At 38.4% G+C, this 27,020-nt stretch overlaps 2 protein-coding genes across 12 annotated transcripts in view; one reads left to right on the top strand and one right to left on the bottom strand.

Moving 5' to 3' along the window:
* The window catches only part of Creb1 (cAMP responsive element binding protein 1), a 69,007-nt gene that overhangs the window by 24,440 nt on the left and 17,547 nt on the right, over positions 1-27,020 (top strand). For 3 of the 9 annotated variants that reach the window (XR_005488972.2, XM_039084245.2, NM_031017.2), the window contains 6 exons: positions 496-642; positions 1,346-1,387; positions 7,876-7,976; positions 11,070-11,212; positions 15,214-15,396; positions 17,332-17,482. Coding sequence is in view for 7 of the 9 variants with exons in the window: in XM_039084245.2 (XP_038940173.1) it covers positions 496-642; positions 1,346-1,387; positions 7,876-7,976; positions 11,070-11,212; positions 15,214-15,396; positions 17,332-17,482 (767 nt within the window). In the remaining 2 variants the exon portion in view is untranslated. Of the gene's footprint in view, positions 1-495; positions 643-1,345; positions 1,388-3,241; positions 3,353-7,875; positions 7,977-11,069; positions 11,213-15,213; positions 15,397-16,344; positions 16,409-17,331; positions 17,483-27,020 lie in introns of those variants that run through there. The other 6 variants (XR_010054634.1, NM_134443.2, XM_039084247.2 and 3 more) reach the window with 5 other exon arrangements.
* The window catches only part of Mettl21a (methyltransferase 21A, HSPA lysine), an 84,455-nt gene that overhangs the window by 21,550 nt on the left and 35,885 nt on the right, over positions 1-27,020 (bottom strand). For 2 of the 3 annotated variants that reach the window (XM_063266523.1, XM_039084582.2), the window contains exon 4: positions 1-14,093. This exon is cut by the window's left edge and continues 21,550 nt beyond it. In XM_063266523.1, the coding sequence (XP_063122593.1) occupies positions 14,074-14,093 (20 nt within the window). In that variant the 3' untranslated portion in view covers positions 1-14,073. The remainder of the gene's footprint in view (positions 14,094-27,020) is intronic. The other variant, XR_010054552.1, reaches the window with a different exon arrangement.

Consider the following 27,020-nt stretch of genomic DNA (forward strand, 5'->3'; position numbering starts at 1 on the left):
TCCACCTGTTACCAGATTAGTGTTTTTTATGAATAGGAGAAATTGAAAATTTTAATTACAATGCATTTGCTTTCTTGTTAAAAACATATTTGTAATTAGTCTAAATGTGTTGTTCTGAACTTAGTAAGTTCTTATTGCCCAGACTGGAAAAGTTAAGATTTTAAAACATGGTTTAATATCAGGGTGTTCTGAAAACTTGTGTGCTTAAGGCCAGCATGTCTGTTGTTGACATTGGGTGAATCAGTCTCGGCATATTTTTGTCTTTAAGTAAATATAATCCTTATTACTCAGCCTTTAATTTAAAAAGAAAGAAAGAAAGCTTGAATATAAAAAGCAGGCAGGAAAGAGTTTTAAATTGTTGGTTTCTTGCACATTGTTAAAATATGTATTAAGTAGGAAGGTCATAGTTTTGCTTATTAGAAGTCACTTTATGTTAAACCTGAGTAGTCCCACAGAGGTTGCTGTGGTGGTCATTGCTTTCCGTGTTTTCTGTAGGTATCCATGCCAGCAGCTCATGCGACGTCATCTGCTCCCACTGTAACCTTAGTGCAGCTGCCCAATGGGCAGACAGTCCAGGTCCATGGGGTCATCCAGGCGGCCCAGCCATCAGTTATTCAGTCTCCACAAGTCCAAACAGTTCAGGTATGTGTGCGACAAGCTCTATATGTACTTCAATAACTTGTTTGTAGCCATTTCTGTCTCCTTTCATTAGTTGTGAAAATAAGGACACATTAGTTTAGATTTATTTTGCTTGGTAGTAAAGGAGTATGTTGAATCTGCATAGTTCAGTTATATATGCCAAGTCATATCTAAAGAAAATTACTTTTTTTAAGCTTCAAAAGAAAAAGCATTTATTTAGAGAGATAGATATTAATACATGTGATAAGTGGAAATGTTGGGAAACACTGTAAGACTGATGTACCTAAATTAAGGATAATCAACTTAAAATGAGACGAAGTTTGTATGGGGAAAGGGTTGCTAAAGATTAATTAATAGTCTTACCTGAGATAAGATTTGTACTAGAGATCACATCAGACATCGAATTGTCTGTTGAACTTTTAGGTAGAGTATGTAACTCTGAAATAATACAGTATCTAGAAGGTACATCATGAGGGTCATTGATTGTATCACATATCTGATTCTTTGGAGAGGTTGCTCCTTTGGGGTAAAGGGAATAAAGGCATTCTAGACATCTGAAGAGGACTACTTAGGTCTAGGGACCCAAGAGCAGTAACAGGACAATTCTTTGCAGATCAGCTAATTGAAGGAAAAGCGAGCAAAGACTAAACATTCATGCAAGTAGGCCATAACCCCAGCCTCCCGTTTCATATTTTTTACTTCACAGTCTTCCTGTAAGGACTTAAAAAGACTTTTCTCCGGAACTCAGGTGAGTCCTAGGTACTAGATTTGAAGAAAATTACTTTTAGAAAGGAAGGTGAGAAATTATGTATGTCTTTGTCCTTCTCTGTGAACATGGAATTTCAGGGTTTGAGTCCAACTGTACGCCTCTGTTGCACTGCTCACTGCTTAGTTACTGCTCAGGTCTCTAACAGCTCTCCTCCAGCTGATAGCCAGCCCAGAATGCACGAACACCTTGTGAAAAGGAAGCTGTACCTCCTGAGGACTGGACAGTTAGACATGAAGCCTAACTGCTGAAATACTGTGTAGTTAGACAGAGAATGCCTTTCTAAAATGGGGACCTGCTGACCACAGGAACTAAGCAAATCTAACTGTTTCTGTCAAACTTCTTCCTTTCCCTTCTTTCCCCACACTCTTCCTACTATACAGAAACATATCAAGATTCAACAAGCTTCTATTTTTCTTCAGCATTTATTATATGGTATATGTTTAATTTCTCTTGCTCAGCCTTGGCTGTTTTCTAGAGTGGATCTGCTGTGTTTTTCTTGTATGGTAGCCAGAACTGACTGATATTTTCACGAAGAGGAAAGGTGCTTGCTCCTTTGTCCTGGAACCAGGCTGTTCTTGTCATTAAACCCACATCAGGTTTCGTCAGCATTATGTCAAGCTGTAGAGTTGATGTTACCTCCTCTACTTTTTTCTTCCCTTTGTACTTCTGGTTTGCTTTAACACTTTCAGGGTAGAGAACTGTTGTCCGGTGAATTTCCTGAAGATACTAGGAATGGACATTACTAACAAGCAGTGACAGTATTAGCCAAGTCAAAGCCTCGTTTTGAGAAACCACAGTGATAAGTAGTCCTGTGACTTAGCCTGTATTTTAGGGAATACAGTCTTGCCATCCTCCATATGATCTCAGCACTAACTCCATACCTGCATTCTTCTCTAGAGCTTGGCCTGCTAGTCAAGAGTTTTAGAGACCAGACCCATTTTGGATAGTAATAGGTCAAGTGATGCTGAGCACAAATCACCCTTACTTCTCTTTCACTTACAGAAAGTTTTTGCTATTACAAAATACATAATACAGTTTTTAATTAATAGAATATGATATTTAATTGTGCCTTTATTCTTACTTTTATTCTTATCTTGGGGCAAAATAATTTAAACTCAAGTATTAAATGTCCTTAACTTTGATAGAAATCTGGGTTTGTCTTTTCAAGAATAACATTTTTATCACAGTGAGCTATGCTTATAACTTTAAAAATACATGTTTGAAAAAGGAAACCTGGACTCCTGAAAGTCTGGACTGTATGGAGATGTAATGTGTGTTTCTTTTTCATGAAATATGCTAAACCAGGAGAATGTGTTAAACTTGCATGGTTATTTGAGCCAGCTACCAGTGGTTAGTGTTAATAACTAGGAAGTAGTGGCTTACAAGAGGTTATTAAACAGGGTGAGGTATCCTTCAGACTTACAGATGATAGAGTGTTAGTGTTATATATAAAGTTTCCAAAACATACAAGGTATGTGTCTCCTAGTGAGAGAATAAGAATAGTAGGACTTCTGCTGATGTATTTCAATATAATAATATTGGAGACTGAGCTGTATTAATTAATATTCTGTGTACAGCTTCACTTTACTGCCTTAATTTATTCTTGTATGTATAAACCACATCTCACAGATGATGTGAGAATTCTTGCAAAAATGACAGCAGTTACAGCAGTTTCACAGTGTATACAGGGTTAGTAGTGGCACTTACCAGTTTGGACCACATTTCAATATAGTGCTGTCTAAATGTACCAGAAAAGATTCATAGATTTTATGAGTGTAAATTATGACATCCATTTCTTCAACAAATGTTTATTGATCACGTGCTATGTGCCAGTCATTGTTCTAGGTGCTATGAAAGGCAGCAGTGAGCAAACAGTACATCTCTGTTCTCATGAAGATCACACTTGAGTGAAGAGACACACTATGAGAAAATAAAATGTGTCAGGTGAGGATAAGTGCTGCAGAGTTAATAAAACAAGGGAAAGGGTAGAGCAAGATGCAAAGGGAAGTATGCTGTAATTCATTCAAGGTGGTTGGGGAGCACAGTGAGCAGAAACCAGATAGCCGGAGAGGCAGCTAAGCCAAACTAAAGATGTGGAAATGAGGGTGTTTGTTATTTGAAACAGTAGTATGTTCCTGCTGGTTCCCTAAGTAAAGTGAGTGAGAAAGGGGAGGACAGTGATGGAGACTCAGTGTCGATAGACTCTTTAATACTTTGATGTGATGGAGACAGCAGTAAAGGCTTGTACAACACAGTGGTTCCCCTCTCTGGCTATCATACAGACATAGCATCTCTGTGTCTGAATTAGGAATGGGTAGTAGGTTTGGTGGTGGGAAGGATATTTGGTTTTTGTTTTGTTAGCCCAAGACAAGTGTTCCAAAGTTTCTGATCTTGGTAATGGCAAACAAGGACTTTGAAGGGGTATTTTACCTAATAGAAGTCCCTTTGTGCTATCATTATGGGCAGGGGGCTTTAGCCATAAATGAAAGGATTATTAGTTTTTAGAAGAAATTGTGGGGAGAAATTGGAAAATGCTTTCTTAACATTCATGGTGAACGGTGTCAGTTTATCTTTTTAATTCAATCTTTAAAGACTTAGAGTTTCCTCAGTTGTTTCCACTCTCCCAGCCTTAGGAGCTGCTGAACTTTGCTGTTAAATTTGAGACTAGCTGGGCATGTGACCACATCTTTAACACTGGCAAGGGTAGGAAGAGCTGAGAGAGAACCAGGGCTGGATCTCTGAGTTAAAGGCTGGCCTGTCCTACAAGGCAAGTTTCAGGCCACCCGAAGGTTTATATAGTAATATCTTGTTGCAAAAAAGGAAAAAAACCGTATCTTTTTGCTAGAGTGCAGTACAATAATCATAGACCAGCAATCAAAATACATTGATATATATTGACACTTCATTGATACATGAAAATTAAAATAATTACTTTCTAAGCACAGCTAAAAGGCACTTAGTTTGTTAGTCTTTACATTTAGAGTTAAAAACAAATTGGTAGATATCCAGCCACATTTCCAAAAATGCAGGCCTGCCCTGGGTGGGCAGGGTAAGTATTACTGTAAAGACAGCCTCGAAGGCGTTGCCTCAGTGCTGGGATTAAAGGCATGCACCTCCATTCTTGACTTGAATCACTGGTGAAAGATGTTAATGATCTTTTGGGCTTTCAAGAGTCTCTGTAGCCTTAGCTGTCCCAGAACTAGCTCTGTAGACCAGGCTGGCCCCTAGCCCAGAGAGATAACACCTACCTTTACCTCCTGAGTGATGGGATGTGTGTCACCACTGCCTGGCTCTTAGTGATCTTCTAATGAAGTACATTTAACGATGTTGTTCTTACTGTTAGTAAAATACTTAATTCTATTTGAATAAATTATTTAATATTTAGCCTAGCCTAAGAACTTTTTAAATATATAACATTTAAAATTTACAACTAGACATTTTTGCCCATGAGAAATTTTCTTATTTGTCTGCATGTTTGCCTGTACAAGATGTGCCTGGTACCTACTGATGCCAGAGGGGGGCATCCTGAGGACTGGATTAGGGATGGTGTGAGCTTCCATATCAGTGCTGGGACTGAGCCCAGGTCTTTTGGAAGATCAGCTGTTCTTACCTGAGCCATTTCTCCAACCCCAGTTTTCTTATTTGTAAGGGAGATAGCAGATCACGTTTTAAGATCTGGTCTTTTTTGATCCATTGAGTAAAAAGTTATCTAAACCACAAGTCTTAATCCCAGCCAAGCAAAACACGTTTGCAAAGGATTGTATGGTTTTAATAATGCTTTATCATTTCTTAATTTCTAGTCACTGTATAGTTCTTTTAAAATTTTAAGTTATAAAAAGGTAATGGTTTCGGTTTTGGAAATGTCCAGACTGTTACAAACAGCCAAAGGTAAAAGCCTTTTTAAGGACTTTGGGAGACAGACATGGACATGGCAAGAGGTGTGAGGGCACTAGGGGGACTCTGTTACTGGAATGTGGTAATTATGAAACCTGTATTAGATTTTAAATTTTAAATAATTGTTTTTAATTTCTTATATTTATGAATAGTTATAAAATTGAATCTTGATATTTTTATTAGTGTAAAAAGCATATATCCTCTGACTTTTTTTTTGGTAAGGCTTTACTTTTCAAGAGCAACTTGATTCACAGCAAAATTGAAAGTTACAGGGTTTTCCCATGTATTCATGGCCTCCACATGCATAGCTGCCTCCATGTTAACACCCCCACATACCAGATGCTGTATTTGTTAGCACTGCTGCATCATAACCGTCCAAGCCCGAGTGAGTGTGAGGTGGTACACAGGCCTGTCAGTGTCGGTTTGCTCTATAGCCATGTGGTTTGGGTTTTTCCCGTTTTAGTTAATCCTTTCTGTTCCAAATGACAAAATCTTTTAGATTAGAGAAAGGCAACAAAATCCACTGAGTTGGTGTAGGAAACAAAGTTACAGCTAAAAAAGCAGAATTTTATTTCAATACTCATCTATACTTAGTTTATTTGTTTATATATTTTGATTTTTGTTGTTGTTGAGTCACAGAGCCCTGGTTGACTTTGGACTTGCTATATGGTATGTATAACTTTGAACTACTGATCCTCTTGTCTCCACCTCCTAGTTGCTAGGTTTGTAGGCCTAAGGCACATACTCACTTTCACATGGTGCTGATGATCAAACCCGGGGTTTTGTTCATGTTATGCAAGCACTTTCACCTGAGCTACATCCCTAAGGTGTGATAGTACCTACCTAGGCGCCAGCATTGGGAAGCAGGGCTAGGGAGTCTGTCTGTATCATAGTACACTTGCCGTAGTAGTATCCACTCTGAACATATTTATTGGCTATTGACTTTTTCTTGTAAGTTTTTTTTTCTTTTCCCAGTTTCTGATCTTCTCATTGTCCATAAGAACATTTGTGTAGAGACACTAGAGTGGGCTGAGTTTAATGGCTGGAGCATTCCTTACTTCTCTCTGCAGTGAGCATATGCATCATATAGCACTGTCAGCAACATGAGTTAGACTGCATGCCAAATTCCTTTGGCATTTCTCAAATGTGTCCAAATATGGTTTTGTATGCTGCTGTTGACTGTTTTGAGGTGATGCTAGCACGCACAGGCCCTTTTGTCTTGTTTAAATCTACTTCTCAGTGTGACAGCATTGCGTCACATGGAGGAAAGCACACGAGGCCCCTGTAGTATAGACTAGAAAAACCTGGTAATATAAGTTTTACAGACTTTGAGTCCAGAGTAATGTAAAGGCCTGTGAGCTTGTTGCTGTGACAGCACTGACACTGGAGCCACCAGGGTTTTAATGCCTGTGAAGTCTGAAGTGGAAGTACTGACTGCAAGCGGGGGCCACACTCCTTAGCTTGGTGGCCCATAGAATTGCCTGTCCTGCTTGTGCCTCAGCTCTCTGTCTTCTTCAGTGAACACAGGACCAGGACTCGTCTGGTACTGGATGTTTACTGTATGAAATAATGGACTACATGGAAGCGATAGTATATAATTTGGCACATAATGTTATTGGTAAACTCTAGTTTCTGCCACCCCACATAGTCTTTACCCCAGTCTAAGGACCCTTAACGGAAAGGCATAGCTCATTCATTACCTTAAGTTTTACTCAAGAATGCCAACTTTTGAAGCATGTTTATGTACAGTAGAGATTGTTTACTGACTTGGAGGAAAGGCAGTGTCTATGTCAGAGCTATCATTGCTGTGATGAATCAGCACGACCAAAGCAACTTGGAGGAAAAGGTTTATTTGGCTCACACTTTCACATCACTGTTCATCATCAAGGAAATTCAGGGCAGGAACTCAAACAGGGCAGGAACCTGAGGCAGGAGCTGATACAGGGGCCATGGAGGAAGTGCTGCTTACTGGCTTGCTCCTCATGACTGCTCAGCCTGCTTCCTTACAAAACCCAGGACCACCTACCCCTGGATGGCACCACCCCCAATAGACTGAGCCCTCCCCTGTCAATTGCTATAAGAAAATGCCCTACAGACTTATCTGCAGCCAGATCTTTCTCAATTGAGGCTCCCTCCTCTCTGATGACGCTAGCTTGTGTCACGTTGACATAAAAATAGCCAGCAGTCTACTATTTGGTAAAGAATCACTGACTTAAACAACTGTAAATCTGTTTGTACAACAATTATAGGAAATCATATTATCGACTTAGGGCTAACTCGTGTCAGAAAACTTAGTTTGCTAGGCAGTTCTATTCTAACAACTGTAAGAAATCATTGCCATGATGATATATTCAGAATTGATTTCTTGGGAGAAGTTAAAAACATTTTCTGGACAGATGTTTCTGTGTCCATGGCATCATTTTAATCTGTAGGAGATGAATTTTAGTGGTATGGTTGTCTCCATTAGAAACTGAAATATGTATAAGATTTATATATATATTCTTTGTATTGGACTTAAATATTTTATGGGAAATAAATTTGATAATCAAGATAAAGTTATTCTTTGTTTTCAGATTTCAACTATTGCAGAAAGTGAAGATTCACAGGAGTCTGTGGATAGTGTAACTGATTCCCAAAAACGAAGGGAAATCCTTTCAAGGAGGCCTTCCTACAGGTATGTGGTGTAATAGAGTCAGAGAGCGCAGGAAGGCATAGTACTTGGCAATAGAAATGTCAGGACACTGATAAAGCTGCTCCAGCAAGTACTTTGCAGATTATTTCTCTTGAGTTACATCTCAAATAAGCTGGCATTTGCAGTACAAAATAAGACTACTTACTCTAAATTAGTAAATCCCTGAAAACCATTCAAAAAACAGATATTTCATTATGATTCTTAATAATGGAAAAATTACAGTTACGAAGTACAACAGAAGATAATTTTCTGTTTGAGGTCACCACAATATGAGGTATGTTAAAGGGTTAGGAAGGCTGAGAAGCACTGCTCTAATATTTGTAGCACAGCATTTCCCTTGTTCTGTTTCTGTAGCTATGCTGAGGGCTGCTCGGGATTCCTTTGAGTGTTAGCGTTGTGCTCAGGTACACTGTTGATCTGCTTAGCTACACATTTGCAGGCCGTTTTTATGTCATGGGCCTTAACAAAGAGCTGGATTTGATAGTTCAGGGTAGCGCTTTGCTATCATCCTCTAGTTTGAGTTCAACTGTAATGTTACCTACCTAGTCTATGCCTTGCCTTGAAGGAAGGTCAAAGACAATTAGTACATATATCAATTGGTTCCATATTAAGTATATTGAGAAACAACATACCTACTAATCTCATATGCTTACTTAAGAATTCAGTAAACTTCAGAATTCTACAGTTATCTTCTCTGTTAGTTTAAATTATGCCTATATAAATTCCTATTTATTTTTAGATTTATTTTGTTCTATGTATATGGGTGTTTTCTCTGCATATGTCTGTATTCAGCTGTGTGCATGATGCCAACAGAGGTCAGAAGAAGATGGTGGATCCACTAGAACTGACTTACACATGGTTGTGAGTCACTCTGGATTCTAGGAATCAAAACAGGTCTTAGAATAGAGCAACCAGTGCTCTTAACCACTGAGCCTTCTCTCTAGCCTTGCTCCTTTTTTTTTTTTTAAAGGTAGTTGATGTTTTCCTTACCTTTCTCTACATACGTACTTAGAGTTACCACTAAGCTCTTTTTCTATCCTCACCCAACTATAAATTCTAAATATTATAAGTGAATTAATTTTGAGATCTTAAGAAATTTTATGTTGTAGGATATATATCATGGGCATTTATATGTATAATCATTTCATTTTGTTTTTGTTTTGTGTGTGTGAGTGTTTGTATTTCTGTGCATCATGTGCATGAGGTACCTGCAGAGGCTGGAAATGTCAGGTCTTCTAGTACTGGAGTTCCAGTGTGAGCTGCTCATGCTGCTGGGAGTTGAGGCTGTATCTCCAGCCCTTCTCTTTTGTTTTTTATATATATAGCGTGTATTAGAGTTTGAGACATTGAAGTATATCTCATGTTATTATATAATACCTTTGATCCTGAAGCAAATCCAACAAAGTATTAGAAACAAGTCACATGACTTCTCCTAAATCCTATGCAAATCATAACTGCCAGTCAGCCAGATGACTCCAGCAGATAAACGTCCACGTAAAGATGAAAGGAAAGAACCAACTCCACACATACACCTCCTGCTACCTTCACACTTAAAACAGTCAAACAGACAAAACCCACAAAAATACCAGCTTTATGTTTGCCTTAATAGTTTTCTGGCCAAAATCCTAGCAGATATTATTTGAATCAACCATGCTTTACTAATCTAATGAAAGCCCTCAGAAATCATGCAGAGAGGGTTATAAAGGATAATGCCACCTTACCTTATAGTCAGATTTTCACACTGATAGACTGTTTATATGAAGTTTATGAATTCCTGAATTGTAACCTTTATAGCAAGATACTTATAGCATGCTTGCAAGGTTAGAAAAATGAAATTGATTATACAAAATAGGTTTTTATTGGAACAACCTATTGTTATAAAGCAGTTAATTTGTATACAGCAAAAAGATGCTCCATTTGGTCTCATGTGGTTTTATATTTTTACCAGTAATTGTTCTGAAAAAACAGAAGTCATGTATATCAGATTTGCAAATGATAGAACCATAAGGCTTAACAAAGTGACGTGGTTCTAGGAGCACGAGTACCTTGAAAGATCACACAGGCAAAGGAAATGGGCTGAAGAAATAGGACTGTAGTGATAACTGTGAAATCTATTCAAACTGCTTGTAAAATGAACCAGCTTTTCAGATATCTGACTCTGGATTTATTGATGGAAGAATTTGTTTGAAAAAGGTTATTTCTTCTCATTAACCAGTATGCTCTAGAGCAAACAACTAGAATGTGAATAATGTCTTAGCTGTGTATTTGGATTCTCATACAAATGGGAACTAGATTAGATTGGGAGACTAAATTGATAGTTTAAATTTCAACCATAATCCTAAATAAGGAATATTTCTTCATGCTACAATTTTATGTAGTTATCTATAAGTATATATAGAGAGAACCAGGCATGCAAGGTGTGTAACTGTAATCCTAGTACTGGGGAGGCTAATGCAGGAGGATTGTGATTTTCCTGAGATTCATAATAAGACACCTTCTTAAAAACCAAAATAAGCCAGGTGGTGGCGATGCATGCCTTTAATCTTGGCACTTAGGAAGCAGAGGTAGGCAGATCTCTTGAGTTTGTGGCCAGCCTGATCTAAATAGAGTGACAGGGTGAGTTTCAAGATACCAGGACCACACAGAGAAACCCTGTCTCGGGGACACACACACACACACACACACACACACACACACACGGCTTGGAGTGGGTAGAGGGAGATGGGTCTTCTAAAAGATTCAAATTCAATCCCCAGGACACATACAGCATCTCACAGCCATCTGTAACTCTAGTCATACGATATACAGTGTCCTCCTTTGGATTCTGCAGGCACTAAACATGTACAAATAAAACACCCTAGCGCATAAGATAAAAAAAAACAAAACATATGTAGTTTTATTTATTATCCACCACCACCACCCCCATTACCATCACGCAATTCTTGCATTTAAAGTTCCTACTTTGTTTGGAGTTTATTCATGTGTTTGAATTTTTGTCCTATACATTAGCAGTTTCTAATCTTAATTTGTACTTAGTGACTTTTTTTTAATTAAAATAGCTCCTTATTTTTCTAGGAAAATTTTGAATGACTTATCTTCTGATGCACCAGGGGTGCCAAGGATTGAAGAAGAAAAATCAGAAGAAGAGACTTCAGCCCCTGCCATCACCACTGTAACAGTGCCAACCCCGATTTACCAAACTAGCAGTGGGCAGTATAGTGAGTAATACGTTTTTCTATTATGAAAAGTGAGAAGGAAAACTGTTAGGTTCTCTTTAAGGAAATGATAAATGCCAAAGCTTTTGCTGGCAATATTGTTTGCCCTACTGTCAGACATTATTGAAGAATTGTTAAAAGGCATTTATGGGAATGTCACTCTCTTTTTTCTTTTACCCATTCCTGCCTTCCACCATGTTTCTTACATGATTCACACACAAATTACTATTTTTAATTTTAGCATGGTGTTGGCTTGCCAGCCTGTAATTTGTATTCCAGCTGTATTTAAAGTGGATTCCTAAAGCAAAATTTTTAGTTTTTCCAACACGGAAACTTTTGGTATTATTTATAAAGAAGGGTAATTTTTTAATATTTGCTAGTTTTATTTATGAGTGTGTGTGTGCCTGCATGGGTTTATATGCATCACATGTGTGCAGCAGTTCTGGGAAGCCTTTGGATCAGATCCTGTGGAGATAGAGTGACAGACAATTGTGAGCCACCTAATGTGGGTGCCAAGAACCAAGCCTAAGTCCTCTACAAGAGGATTAAGCGTTCTTAACCACTAGGTCATCTGTCTGAACACTAGGGGTGGTGTTCTTGATAAATTGTCTTTACTGTCTGTGATAACTGAGCTAAATAAACTTAGATGGACTTTTTTCCTTAAACTATTGGTAGCTGTAAAGGGGTACATCTTCCCCACCCTGGCCTGGCTCTGTGTCTGTATGTGTGTGTTTACATAGCTTCATACCCAGATTATTTTAAGTGTTCAAGATGGTTCTTCTCTGATATTGTACAAGACTTCTCCTCCAGCATGAACACACGGAGGGTATAACCTATCCCTGTCCTAATTCACTACTTAGGGAGTTTCGCTTGAATTAGGAAAGAAAGACACACAGGAGCTGATGAGGAGGATGAATGGATTGCCTACCATTCCCTTAGATGCTTCAGTTTAAACGTACTAGTACTTTGAGTTTTCTTAAAGCTTTATTCACCTTATATACCATCCTTTTGTACATGCATGTGTGCCTTTGATGAAAGTGATTTAGCATTATGTTCTTGACTTTTCTTTTCCACTAAGAAACAAAGTACTGAATACTCACATGTATGGCAAACTGCTTATTTTGTAACTTGTTTATTTAAAAAAAAATTTTTTTGTTTTATGTGTATGAGTGCTTTGCTTGCATTGTATATCAACAGCACATGTATGTGGTGCCTGTAAAGGTTAGAAGAGAGCATTGGATCCCCTGAAACTGAAGTTACAGGTGGCTGTTAGCCACCACGTGGGTGCTGGGAATTGAATTTGGGTCTTTTGGAAGAGTAGTCAGTGCTCTTAACCTCTTAAGTCATCTCTGCAGTCCTGTGTAAACCTCTTTCTCATTCTTTCCTACTTGTATTCATCCCTCCTTTTTCATTCTGCTTTTTTCCAAAAGCTGTCCTTTACAGAATCTCAGCTATTACAATTTAATTGTATTTAGATTATTTAAGTTAAAATTTAACATAATTATATTTCTTTGTTCATATTTCTTGGTAGCAATTTAATTATACCTAGAGATAATGAATTTATTTTAATGAATTTGGTTTTGTCAGAACTATCTTATACTTTTAAAGTAATCAAGTGTACAAATAAATATTACACAGTTAAAAATGTTTAAATCTTAGATGAGACTTTTATTTTCAAAGAATTGTCGTGTGTGTGTGTGTGTGAGACCTTACTGTTTAAAACAACTATATCTGTTACATAAGAGCAGATGTTTTTAGATTTCCAGGAAAAATAACAAAATCAAATGATCTTAACAGAGTAGCCCATATCTTTTCCTTCCATTCACTTTGAGGTTGTTGCTGTGTAATCAAGAAAAAGTAGAATGTTAATTAAATACACTTGAATTTGCAAATTAACTCCAGGAGAAATGAAGATTTGATTTTGATAACCTTATGATTCTTTAAAAGTCCTTGTTCCCCGACCCTCTTCGTGTATTTTTATTTTATGTGTATGGATGTTTTTGTGCACCAGATGTGTGCAGTACCAGCAAAGGCCAGAAGAGGGTGTCCTGTCCCCTAGAACTAGTTGCTCATGGCTGTGAGCCTCCCTGTTGATGCTGGGAATAGAACCTAAGTTCTCTGAGAGAGCAGCCCTATCTCCAGACCTTTCCAAGTAATCTTACAAAGTTAATCGTAGAATAATTCATAGACATTTTTTAACATCTAAGATAGTAAAATCTGGAATTAGCTAACATAGCATTATATATGCTAGTATGTTAATTTCCACAAATTTATCACCTTGATAAAGTGACTAATAGTCATGAACTCATAGCTCTTGATTGAACAGTGAATTATCCATTTTCTGTGCGCATACCACTCAGGATAGTATAATTACCCAGAGGTCACCGATAATCCTAAATTAATTTACTTCTGTTATACAATAACTTAATTAGGTACATTGGTACCACATTTTTTTTTTAACTTTCCTTTTAATGCAATTATAATCCATTATGAAGAGCTGGGAACAAACCTCAGTTGACAGGGTGTATTCCTACCATGTGTGAAGGTTTGATTCTCAGCACTTGCCCATCATATGCGCGTGCACACCAACACACACACACACACACACACACACACACAATTTATGAAATTGCTCAGGTAAAATTATAATTTTTAGGTTTTTTTTTTTTTTTGAAAACTTGATCCTTGGATTTATCTGAGGAGTCAATCATATTTTTCAGTTCCAGTATCCAAAGATCATGTATTTCAAACAAGATAAGAACTTACCTTTCAAGTAACTTTTTCTTTGCACTGTTGTGTAAGGTTGACTTGGATGAGTGCTGAGTGATTTTCATTTGCCAGATAGTAGCTATTGTGCTTCTTCATCAGCAGTCAATAGAAGGCTCTGTGAAGACCCAGACAAGGAGCTTAGAACTAGATAAGGTGCATCTAAATGAGAGTCTGTCTCTAGTTTTTTTTTTTTTGGTTCTTTTTTTCGGAGCTGGGGACCGAACCCAGGGCCTTGCACTTCCTAGGCAAGCGCTCTACCACTGAGCTAAATCCCCAACCCCCTGTCTCTAGTTTTAAACTTCATGAGACAATCATAATAACTGAGATCCAGGGTATTTCACATCTTTCATTGATGAGATTTTTGGTGGGGATGATGGGTAGTAGGTAGGTGCTAGAGACTGAACCCAGCCAGGGCCTTGGATATTAATGTATTAATGGTTTTTCTTTTTCTTTCCTTAAATATTACTAATTTCATTTATTTATTTTGAGATGATGTCTTACTATTTTTCCCAGGCTAGTCTTAAACTTGTAGCTCAAGTGACTTTTTTTTTTTTTTTTTTTTTTTTTTTTTTTTTTGCCTTAGCTCCTTGAGAAGTGTCATGGCTTTCTAAGTGCACTACTGACAAGTTTATAAATTGCTCTAAAAGTTAGAAAATATAATTCACTGAGAGAGGGCCTTATTAATCATACTTTTAACAAACATTTATTGGGTGCTTCTTATATTAATTAATTTTCTACCTGTAAAAATGTATTTACAATTAAAGCAGCAGGTAGTAAACCATTATATGAGGGAGTTGACGGTACTGTAAAGAAAGTATTGTTGTAAAGCAGGACCTCCTTGGAGTTGAAATAAGTTCAAAAAGAGTTTGAGTTTCACTTTTTTTTTTTTTTTGGTTCTTTTTTTCGGAGCTGGGTACCGAACCCAGGGCCTTGCGCTTCCTAGGTAAGCGCTCTACTACTGAGCTAAATCCCCAGCCCCGAGTTTCACTTTTTATGTTGTTTGTTACCATGCATTATTTATTGTAGTACAGTTCATAGACTTTATTTCTCACAGAAATTGGATATGGTTTCCTGAGTACACAGTTATTTGAATAAACCAAGTCTTCCTTGGTGGTGTTATTTTCTAGAGTAATTTCTCCTAGAATATGCTTTGCTAATTGCATGGGTTTAGTGTGTTTTAAAATTTTTATGTGGTATTAATTAAACTTGTAACAATAAAATTCATTGGGTTTTAGTTGCCATTACCCAGGGAGGAGCAATACAGCTGGCTAACAATGGTACCGATGGGGTACAGGGCCTGCAGACATTAACCATGACCAATGCAGCTGCCACTCAGCCGGGTACTACCATTCTACAATATGCACAGACCACTGATGGACAGCAGATTCTAGTGCCCAGCAACCAAGTTGTTGTTCAAGGTAATAGAATTAAGAATTCATACATACGGTACATTCTTTTAAAAATTACTGTGTATACTCATGAAAAGTAAGTATATTGCAAAGCACTACTAAAATAGTTTTCTTCAGTATAGATTTAGATATTAACAATTTAGATATGTATATATTAATACATAAATAAATATTCCTCATGAAACTTTCCATTATCCCACTTGGACGAAAATGTCATGGCATAAAAACAACTATCTTTTAGCTTTAAAAGGGTGATACCTGTCTTCAGTGCCTTCAGTAGTCAGGGGAGGGAGAACCAGGATGCGTTAGAAGAGAACTGAGGAAGCTGTGGCTAAGCTACATGGCTTCAGGTAACGCCCAGCTTCCTTGGGCCTCTTCCTTTCCCACCTCATTGTTTGCTACAGGTCACTATGGAAGAGCTTTAGTGGATTCTGCTCTCTGTTTTGTTTATCTGTTTTGTTTTTTAATTTTTACTTAAAAGGAATATAGAGATTTTCTCAAGTCATCAGTTTTGATTTCAGATAAAAACATTTCAAAAGAGCATATGTCATTATGCAAGTTTGCTCATTGGAGAGTAAGTTGTCCTTAAGTCCTCGACAGACTAGAGGATTTTGGGGGTTTTTTACCAAAATTTCAGGAGTGTGGAGAGTACTAACTCTTCTCCATTAATTCATTGAACAGTTCATAGTTTATACCGGATTAAAAATTTATAGAGTAAGAAAATTTTTGCTTCTAAAAATATTTTTGTTAATAATAACTAATTGCGTGTGTTAATGAGAGTCGTATCCCTTCACCATGGATATTACTTTTGGATCATACCAAAACACCAAGTAAACATCTTTTGTTTAATAAATTCTAATATATTTATATTATGTATCTTGTTACTAGACCAATGATATTTGAAAAAAAATATTTGCTTATTAGTGGGAGTAAAACACCTTTTCACTTTACATGCAGGTACTCAAAAAATTGTAAAGCAGGATGTCAGTGACTTTGAATTCTCAACGTCAGTTTGAATATGGTAACATGTTTAGTATATAAATCTTTGTCCCTCAAACAATACAATTGGTATTTTAAACTAATACGAATGATTTTATGAAGACCTTCAAGATCTCTCACATAGTGCTAGGGTACTTATTAGAACATATTATCACACTGTTTCTAGAAGCAAATAATGGACAAATGATTTTTTTTTCACATATGGAAATTGTATGGTTAGGAAAATCCAAAGCTGAGTGAGGTGACAACACATTTTAATCCCAGCACTTGGGAGGCAGAGACAGACAGAGGCAGGTGGATCTCTGAGTTCTAAGCCAGCCTGGTCTACATAGCAAGTTCCAGGACAGCCAAGGCTACATAGTAAGACCCTATCTTAGAAAACAGAAAAGAAAAATATCCAGCTCTTACGTATTTATTATCACTTATATTAAGATATGTTTACATATACCATGATTGGCATCAAATGTCCAGTTTTTCATACTTTGAGTTTTGTTTGAATTAGACATTTATAATAGTTTACCATATGCTCATTTTCTCTTCTGTTTTGCTATTTTATGAAAAATCATGTCGTTTTTATGTCGTGGCAAGAGTCTACTTGAGATTTTTAATGTGGCTTTATCCCAATCAAGGGAAAACACTGAGACCTTTATCTAGAAGAATCATCTGTGCTGGGCCCCGTTTTCCTTCTAGACTAAAGGTTGACAAGCATGTAAACCACATAATAGATCTCCATTCAGTACAGCATAACTATAAGACCCAGCAGAGACACTAAGGCATCCTTACCTGTACGTGTGCTAATAGTACAGTAGATTGGGATCTTCTTTTTAGCTAGGATCATGTTCCCTGTTTCCCTTTTAATCTAAGTATGTTTAGATTGATTGGAGACATAGTTGAATTAAATTGTTGTGTTTCTGTGTCTTATGACTTGTTCGCTCTTCTTTGCAGCTGCCTCTGGTGATGTACAAACATACCAGATTCGCACAGCACCCACTAGCACCATTGCCCCTGGAGTTGTTATGGCGTCCTCCCCAGCACTTCCTACACAGCCTGCTGAAGAAGCAGCACGAAAGAGAGAGGTTCGTCTAATGAAGAACAGGTATAGATATTCCAGACACTTAAATGCTATGGGTCAAGTATGTGTATGAACGCTTCTCTGCACACCTTTATATCTGCTAATAGTAGGTTCTATGCATTGACTTTCTTTTTCTGGTAGAATTCTGATAGATTTCTGGTGAATCTTGCTAATGCCTCTTTGTTTTAAGTTGCATTTATAAAGTGGCTAATGGGACTTTTGGTCAATCTTCAATCAAAAAGTAATTTTTTTCATAGTTTTTCCACAAGAGATTTAAAATGCATAGCTTTAATGAATTTGTATTTTATTCTAGCCAATAGGGTAGGTTAATTAAATTTTTTTCAAAAGTAATATTCCTCAAAGTGCATATGTATACTAACATTAGACTATAGTTTATTTGCATTAAATTTATTTGTAACAGATATACGGTAGTCATTTTTGTTTTAATGAATACTTTCTTTTGCATTTTTATGCACTTAAAGATTTATTATGCATGTCTTATGTATATGTGTGGATGCCCACATTTATACCATGAAGGGCAGAAGAAAGCATTAGATGTCTTGGATCTAGAGTGACAGAGTGACAGCCACCTGTCTTGTTCTTTGTTTTGGGGTCAGAATCTTGCTCTGTGGGCCAAAGTGGCCTCGAACTCTTGATCCTCCTGCCTCTTTGAGTGCTGGGATTACAAGTTTGTGCTACCATGCCTGGCCTTAGGAGGCATGTACTTTCTTACTCAGAATAATAATTTAACATCCAAACGCTTTTAAAATAGAGTAATTCTAAAAATATGGTATTCCTGACAAAGCCTTAATGCATAGTTAATGTTGGTCTTCAGAAATTAAAGTGTTGCATAGGAGAAGCTATAAAACATAGGTAAAGCCTTTCTTAGAAACTTATTTGCTTTTAGATCAGTTTGGTATCTAAAAACAAATGGAAGTTATTAATATGGAAATGGTCAAAACAAAACAAATACTCTGAGGAGGCCATTGGAGTGTTCACCACACAAGCAAGAACAGTGGAGTTCAGATCCCCAGAACTCATATAAAATGCTTGGTAGGGCCCTATAATCCCACTCTGATGGCAGAGATGGGGTTCCCCATGCAAGCTGGTCTGTAACTCTGGGTTTAAGAAAGCGATGTCTCAAGAGTAAGCTGAAAGCAACGTCGAGGAAGAGAGGAAGATAGCCTTCCCTTCACACACAAAAACATGGGGGATACCAGGGGCAGTGATGGGGGAGGGAGGGGGACAAAAAGAGAATCGAGGTATATAAAGATATCAACTCTTCGAAATTGACAAAATTCTTTTTACCTCAAGTGTCTAAATACTATGCTAAAGTAAATGAAACAGAAATTGTACTTAGAAGATCTAATTTCAAATCCTGCATTCACCCTTTAGCTATGATTCTGGAAGAACACATATTAATTTTCTAAACTTGGGTTTCTACCTTTGAGTAAAATCAAATCCCTCCTTGCACCCAAAGCTCAGCTCTCAGGGTCAGGTAAGAGAGCCCATAGTATCTGTACTGCCCCTTCTCTTCAAACAGTTTCATGTAGGTCAGCATTATCGTTCCTGAAAATAGTCTTAATGTCACAGTCTTAGTAAATTATATCTAGCTATGAAAAAGGACAAAGCCGTTCTGAGATATTAGGGGAAACTTGAAAAGAATCCTGGTGACCTTTGTTGTGTACCAAACAGCTATAAGTAGTTAAATTATAATAGAAATGTACTTTTAACTCTCATTTAAATGTATTTGGAAATACGATTTAAATTACACATTAATCTATTCAGTTTTAAACTATTTGTTAAGAAATAGTTGACCTTTTCTAAAATAAGAAACAATGGTGATTAAGAAGTCTCAAGTAAAGACCTAATTATAAAATTAAAGGCAGCAGCACTTACTAAAGAAAATAATTCTAAGGAGACAAGTAATCAGAAATTTTTTTAAGGACTTGAGATTTTGTCTTTGTAATTTGGCTCTGTAAAATAAAGGTTCATCTTCTTACAGAGAAAGACAGGAGAGGCTGTGGGACCATGTTTAGGGGTGGCAGCACCAGCTTCTTTTTTCCTTTCCATGCAGTACTGGGGATTGTCCTGAGGGCCATGTTCATGTTAGACAAGCCCCCCTACCACTGATTTATACTCCACCCAGTCCTTTTACAACGTTTAAAACTTCCAGACGGTCTCACTGTTACCCAGGCTGATGTGAATTCACTCTGCGATGCGATGACACCCAGGATCCCATCTCGGATCCTGGAGCAGAGCTTGGTTTCAATAAGAAAGTAGCCAGGCTACTTTCTCCAGTCTTTCTGTCTCAGCTTCCTGAGTAGCTGAGATTACAAGCTGGTGCCAGCCAAGCCTACTAGCATTATGTCTTCTTAGCTGCCCAGAGCACTGCCCACTTACAAACTCGTGTTAGGTTTATAACCAGTAGATAAATACAATACCACTTTTTCTCCATTTCTCAGTATTAGAGTTCTGAAAGTCACTCTGACAGAGTCCCTGAGAAATCAATTTAAAGAAGAAAAGATGTATTTTGACTCTCAGTTTCAGCAGTCCATGGTTGCTTGGCAGCATTGATTTTGGTCTCATGGTGAGGCAAAACATCATGGCCAGGAGCCTGCAGTTGAACAGAGTGGCCCATGTTTTAGCAGACCAGAGGCAGAGAAAGAAATGTGTCTGGAGACGGTAGTGAATCTCACACAATAGAAAGTGACTACCCAAAATTGTCCTCTGTTCCCCTTCTGTGTGCCATGGCAAATATATATTCCCCCAGTTACCTCCCCTGCACACCCAAAATCAGTAAATGTAAAGGGGTGATCATGTAGGAAGTGAGAGATAACAATACCCATACTGACCTCTGGTTTCCATGAGCACATGTACCTGACAGACATGTACATGTAAACATTACATGTGCTTATACCACACTGATGTGAATGAGGGAATGTAAGTTGTTTTAAGTGATTGGAAATTAATACATAGCCTCCAGGGGCATAACTTAATGACCCATTTCTCTTCAGCTAAGTTCTACCTCCCAAGTTTTCCCGTAACTTCCTATACAATTATGAACCTATTCGTGGATTAATCTATAAATGAGGTCAGGATCCTCATGATTGAGTAACTTCTCAGAACATTGCTTTTATTAGGAGCCAAGTCTTTTCAGGAGCATTCCAATGAAACCATAATCCACCCTACTACAGTCACTATCTCCAACACACACCAGGTTAGGAGAGCAGTTCTTAAGATAGTTGCTACATAAGATCTACAAAGCTGCCTGATTTAAAAGCAGAAATTGTAATAAGATACTTCTGCTTAGACTTAGTTATACTCTCTGTCAAAGGGAAGTTTTCCATACTCTGAAGTAGTTCTCTTCCTAGGGTACTTTTTAAGCTTCCTAGAATCTGGCTCCTAGAATATCACTTACATGTGTCTAGAAAAGTACAGGCTTCTTCATACACCTGGCAAGCCTAGCGTACTTTAATTTTACCTCTGCAGTTAGCCAGCGTTTCAATGCTCAATACCCTAATCTTCTCTGGTTTATTCTAAGTTACAGTGTATATTAGGCACTAACCTTCATACCTATCTCTTATAGCCAGATAAGATCTTATTCCACTTTGCAGAAGAGAAAGAAGGTAAATACCAGAGAAAAGCTAAATATGTAGTCAGATGTCCTGTATTTGAAGCAACCTGTGCCTGGTGACAAACCTCGTGTTTGTTTCATCCTGCTGTGCCTCTAAGCAGGGTAAAACACACTGTGTCAGGATACATAGCACCAAGAAATAACTGTAGAATGCTTATCTGGGATATCCATTTTGCTCAGAGTCAAGAGAAATAAACTCCAGTTTTAAGAGGAAATAAACTCAAAAAAAATTAATACTATAGCAGTTGCTTTAAGCCATATCACCAGAATCACCATATTGGTGTCATTGTTATTGTAAGTTCTTCTGTAGGCAAATTAGAGCATCATTCACTAGAATAAACGACTCTCTAGTATGTATTGAACATAGCGTATCTCACACCGAACTGGGGAGAAAAAGGTTGAGGAACCCCAAAACTCTATGGTGTGTGAGTTGTCAATTTTTCCAAAGTGAAGATAATTGGCAAACATTTTGTGTTACTACAGCAACCGTCATAAAATTTCAGCTTCTTAGAACAACACGACCTCTTCCTCTCATAAGTTGTACAGTGTCAGCTCCAAGTCACCTGTCATAGCTTGTCTTCATATCTCATCCTCATAGCCAGCTACTTCCTAGATCTCTAATGAGTGAGAGCAGCACTTTCAAGACCTAGCCTTTCCGTGGCAATAGGGAAAGGACAGGCTAGAGTGTAGAGATCAGACATTTTTTCAGGAATTGGCTCTGCTTCTACCTTGCTTTGAGGCATGGTCTCTCATTTCTGCCACTGCACTGCGTTAGGAGTGCTGTAGTACAGATCCAGCTTTCTGCGTGGGATGGAACATAGCTAGACTTGTTCAGCGTGTGCTTTTATGCCCTAAGCTATTTCCTCAGCCTACTGGTTGGTTTTTAAATCATATGCTTTGGCTCTGGTGAAAACCATGTCCATCGGTGTCCACTGGCTACAACTCTGGGAAGGACAAGCTAAAGGCAGTGGGCTATGGATGGGGATTCTTTCCACAGAGAGGGGAGGATTGGGAGAGCAAAACAGTTAACTGCCCTTACCGTTAGGTAGCCTACAGTGAGGAGGGGTTTAGATAGGGTTTTCAAAGATGGAAGTAATAATCCGTTAAATACATTTCACTTTATTAAATTTAAAAACTTTACTTAAGTGAAGAACAAAAGAAAAATAGCAAAGTAAATATTAAACTGGGGTTTTTTAACAATGTCAGATTAGAGTTAAGGATATGAAGTGGAGGCTTTACAGAAAATAAATATGGTTAAAAAGTATGAAAAATTTCAAACTATGAATTTGATATTAAGGTGCATCTATTTCATATATACAATTCACTATTAAAATTAAAATATCTTATTTTTATTGAGATTAAAATTTTCTTTGTAGAGAAAAATCAGAGTATGTATTATAATTTTCCCAAGTCAGTACAAGTAAAAAAAGCAAGTAAAGCATGCTTGTTATAAATAACTTAGAAAGCATAAGCAAAATTTTAATTGCCTCTAACTGACCCATCTAAAATACTAAAATCCTTCAGTTACCCCCACACACACTCCGTGTGTGTGTGTGTGTGTGTGTGTGTGTGTGTGCGTGCGTGCGTGCGTGCGTGCGTGCGCGCGCGCACGTGTCTGTACATAAATACATTTTGGCTTATAATTTTTAATCTTTTATTTGAAGTACTTTTAGATTTATAACAGAATGAGAAAAATTGAAATCCAAACCTAGCACTGGAAGGTAAATGTAGGAGGATCTCCAAGATCAAAGCCAGCATAATCTACATAGTCAGTTTCAGAACAGCCAGGGATACACAGAGAAACCCTGTCTCCAAAAAAATAAATAAATAAAAGAAATTATTATTTATTAAATAAATAGAAAGAAAAGAAAACAAAAATTGTGTTCCAAATATCCTTCTTTCAGTTTTCTCTCACCTGAGCGAGCCCTGCATAGCCAGAGCTTGTTGTCAAGCCTAAGAACTGCACTGCCGGACTTAAGGAAGGTCTTAGGCAAGTGTCTGCAGTGCTGTGAGCTCAGTAAGAGCAGCACTTCCTTATATACAGGACAGCAGCACTTCACAGAACTCTTCCCCATGCTCCAGCTCTGACTGGCTTTCTGCCCCCTCTTCTGAGCTTTGTGGGACTTGTTATAGAGGTTTTATTTAGAGCAGGGCGCTAAACAGTCACTTATTCAGAGCACTTTGATCAGTTTGGAGCCTCTGTATTCACTGCTGCACACTGCATAAAAAGCTTCTCAGACTCAGGTTGAGAACAGTACTAGCCAATGGGTAGAAACAAATATTTGGAAGACAGTTTTGTACTATATGCCCGTTCAGTTAAACAACAGTACTAGGTTGTCACTCATACCCCAGTACCTGCCTAAGGACTATATCCTTTCAGTCCATGGGCATTCGAATATGTTTAAATTAACAGACATGAATTTCCTCCTGTGGACCAAGCCTTGAGTTCAATCAAAAAGCAGTTTATTCCCCGCTTGTATAGCAGTAACGCCACTGTTTCACATACCTTGGGCATATCTTGCCAAGTAGGATGATGCGGCTGGTGTTTGCTACTTTATGTGTTCTTTTTCCCGCCCTTTATCCTTCCCACTCCCTTACCTCCATTTCACCCCCATCATTAGATAGGAGAAAAAGCAAAGTAGAGGGGAGAAAAAGAGAGAGGGAGATCTGAATCTGATTTCTTGTTTCTTCTTTGAACATGACTACCAGCAAACCGCAAACCGAAACCAGCTCCCCTGAAGGACCACCAAACCACACCTCTCAGGGCCCTGTCATTTATACATCTTCTGAAAAGTTATCTGCAGCTTTCAAAAACACACCTCTGCTAGAGGAAGAGTCACATCATGGTGAGCTGCTACTACAGTCCAAAGCAGCTCCACATCCCTACACCTGGGAGTAAAATGAAAGCACATTCTATAATAGTTCTCTATCTTTTAAAGAAACCAGAATTCTCACTACAGGATGGTATTGTAGCATGCAGGTTCTACCCTGGTAAGCCCAGTATAGATTTTTCTTCTCAGTGATCAGCATAACACCATCAGCATGGTTGGTACAAAGCAGGCAGCGGAGATGAAGTTTCCAGATCAGTTCCAGCTTGATTTCCCTGTGTCCAACAACTGAAATGTTTTGTTTTTAAAAGTAGGGTGACACTGTCTAGTTACATTAAGGAAATAAAAGCAGTGGCAGTAGCCTGTGTTGTCTTGGGAAACTTTGAGGTCTATCTGACAAATAACTTGTAGGAGGTGTCTCCTCACACTGATCTGTTATTATTTTCATTTAATAACCCACATCTTGTGGCAGTAGCGCTGTCCACCTGTGCATGCTAATACCATTCTACCAGGGAAGATAGGCTGCAGGTGTTTGTTGTAGTGCCATGTAGATATGAGGCCTGCTTTACAAAATGGAATTTATGCCTTGTATTTTATGTTGCTTTGAGAAATACCTATGGAAATTTTAAAGGGAGGTAGACTTTGGTTTGGATTTAGAGATTTAATGACTTGTCAACTAGATCCATTGCTTTGGGCCTAAAGTAATACAAAATATTATGTCAGTACAAACATGTGGCTGAAGCTGCTTACCTCACGGCAGGTAACAGGAAGGGGTCAGGTCTATGTTATATCCTTCAGAGGCACACCAGAAACCTACTTCCTCCATCTATACTACAGTCCCACCACCTCCCTGTAGTCTGTATGAAGCCATAGTCTGTAGTTTGAATCCAACTACATGCTTTGAGTAAAAGCATTAAGTCTTGAGTCTTTGTGTTCTAATCATCTCTGGATACATCTTCACGGACAGATGAACATGGTTAGGATATAGCAAACCTTCCTCCTTGTGCCATAAAACCAGCAACAGTACACAATTGGCAGTTGCTGTGTAAGTAAATAAGATGTTATCTAACAAGCTGGTATGATGGTACATGCCTATAATGAATGCACTTCAAGGTGGGGGAAACAGGGGCAGAAGATCTGGATTACATAGAGAGACTCTGTCTTCAAAACAACACCATAAGAAGGACGAATGCTTTACTGTCTTCGTCAGGGTTTCTACACCTGCACAAACATCATGACCAAGAAGCAAGTTGGGAAGAAAAGGGTTGGTTTATTACACTGTCCACATTGCTGTTCATCACCAAAGGAAGTCAGGACTGGAACTCAAGCAGGTCAGGAAGCAGAAGCTAATGCAGAGGCAGGCCATAGAGGGGCTTGCTTCCCCTGGCTTGCTCAGCTTGCTCTCTTATAGAACCCAAGGCTTCCAGCACAGGGATGGCATCACCCACAATGCGCTAGGTCCTCCCCCACCTTGATCACAAGCTGAGAAAAAGCCTTATAGCTGGGTCTCATGGAGGCATTTCCTCAGCTGAGGCTCCTTTCTCTGTGATAACTTCAGCTTGTGTCAAGTTGACACACAGAACCAGCCAGTATAATTGACCCCTTGTCAACTTGACATACACACACATCACTATTAAGCCTCAACCCTTACGCTCTAATTCATCCCCAAGATCAAAATAACTTTAAAAGTCCCACAGTCTTTACAAATTCTTTCATATTAAAATTTCAATCCCTTTAAAATATCTCTTTTAAAATTCAAAGTCTTTTTACAAGTCTAAGTCTCTTAACTAGGGTTCCACTAAAACACTTTCTTCCTTCAAGAGGGAAAAATAGCAGGGCACAGTCACACTCAAAAACAAAATCAAAAAGTAACCATCCAATATCTAGGATCCACCCATGAGATCTTCTGAGCTCCCAAGGGCTTAGGTCACTTCTCCAGCTCTGCCCTTTGTAGGATACACCTTATCTTCTAGGCTCCAGCTGCCTGTTCTCTGCTGCTGCTGCTCTTGGTGGTCATCTCATGGTAGTGGTATCTTTGAAACACTGCCGTCCGCCGCTGCAACTAGGCTTCACTAATAGCCTCTCGTAGGCTCTCTTCATGGTGTCAAGCCTCAACTCCTCTGCATGATCCCTTCAGTCCTGGGCCATCAATTTCACCTGGAGCTGCACCTTCACTAATGGCCTTCCATGGCCTCTAACAGTGCCCAGCCTCAGCTGTTCTTCATGACCCCTTCGTGCCTTCAAAATCAGTACCATCTGGGTGATTCTTACATGTGACCAAGTCTAGCCACAGCATGAGGTACAACCTTGGGTATCTCTGGAACACAGACTCTTTGCGCTCTCAGAAAACGCTTCCGAAAAGATTTCACTTCAGTGATACTGGTCTCCTCTTAATTGCCACTAATTTATTAGCTCTAGCTGACCAGCATCAATAGTTCCAGTAATGCAAAAGTTTCGCTTTAGTAGTTCTGGTATCTAGTTAATCACAGCTGATTCTTAAGCCCCAGCTAACTAAAACCACAAAATCTTCACAATAATCGAACAACATGGCCCTAATAAGAGTCTTTTATCTTCCCTCTGAAATTTCACAAGCCAGGCCTCCATCTTTTGCACTGTTCTCAACATTATCTTCCAAGCTCCTACAGAACATCCCACAGAGCTCTTAACATCCCAATAGCTCTTCTAGCTCAAAGTTCCAAAGTCCTTCCACTGTCCTCCCTAAAACAGGGTCAAGTTATTACAGGAATATCCAACTCCTGGTACCACCTTGTCTTAGTCAGGGTACTTTAGAGTCACCGAACATATAGGTATTCTCTATATACTAAGAGAATTGTTTGATGACTTACAACCTGTTGTCCAACTCCCCAACAATGATCAGCAGCAGCTGTGAATGGAAGTCCAAGGATCTAGCAGTGGCTCAGTCCAACAAGGCAGGTAGTCAGTCGAAAAGAGACTCTTCCTTCTTCCAATGTCCTTATGAAAGTCTCCAGCAGAAGTTGTGGCCCAAATTAAGGTGTGTACCACCACAACTGGATCTGGATCTTGGTCCCAGGTGACCTTGAACTCAGATCTCTTTGCCCTAAACTCCTGGGATTCA

The sequence above is a fragment of the Rattus norvegicus genome, chromosome 9, assembly GCF_036323735.1.
Source record: "Rattus norvegicus strain BN/NHsdMcwi chromosome 9, GRCr8, whole genome shotgun sequence".
Lineage (NCBI taxonomy): Eukaryota > Metazoa > Chordata > Mammalia > Rodentia > Muridae > Rattus > Rattus norvegicus.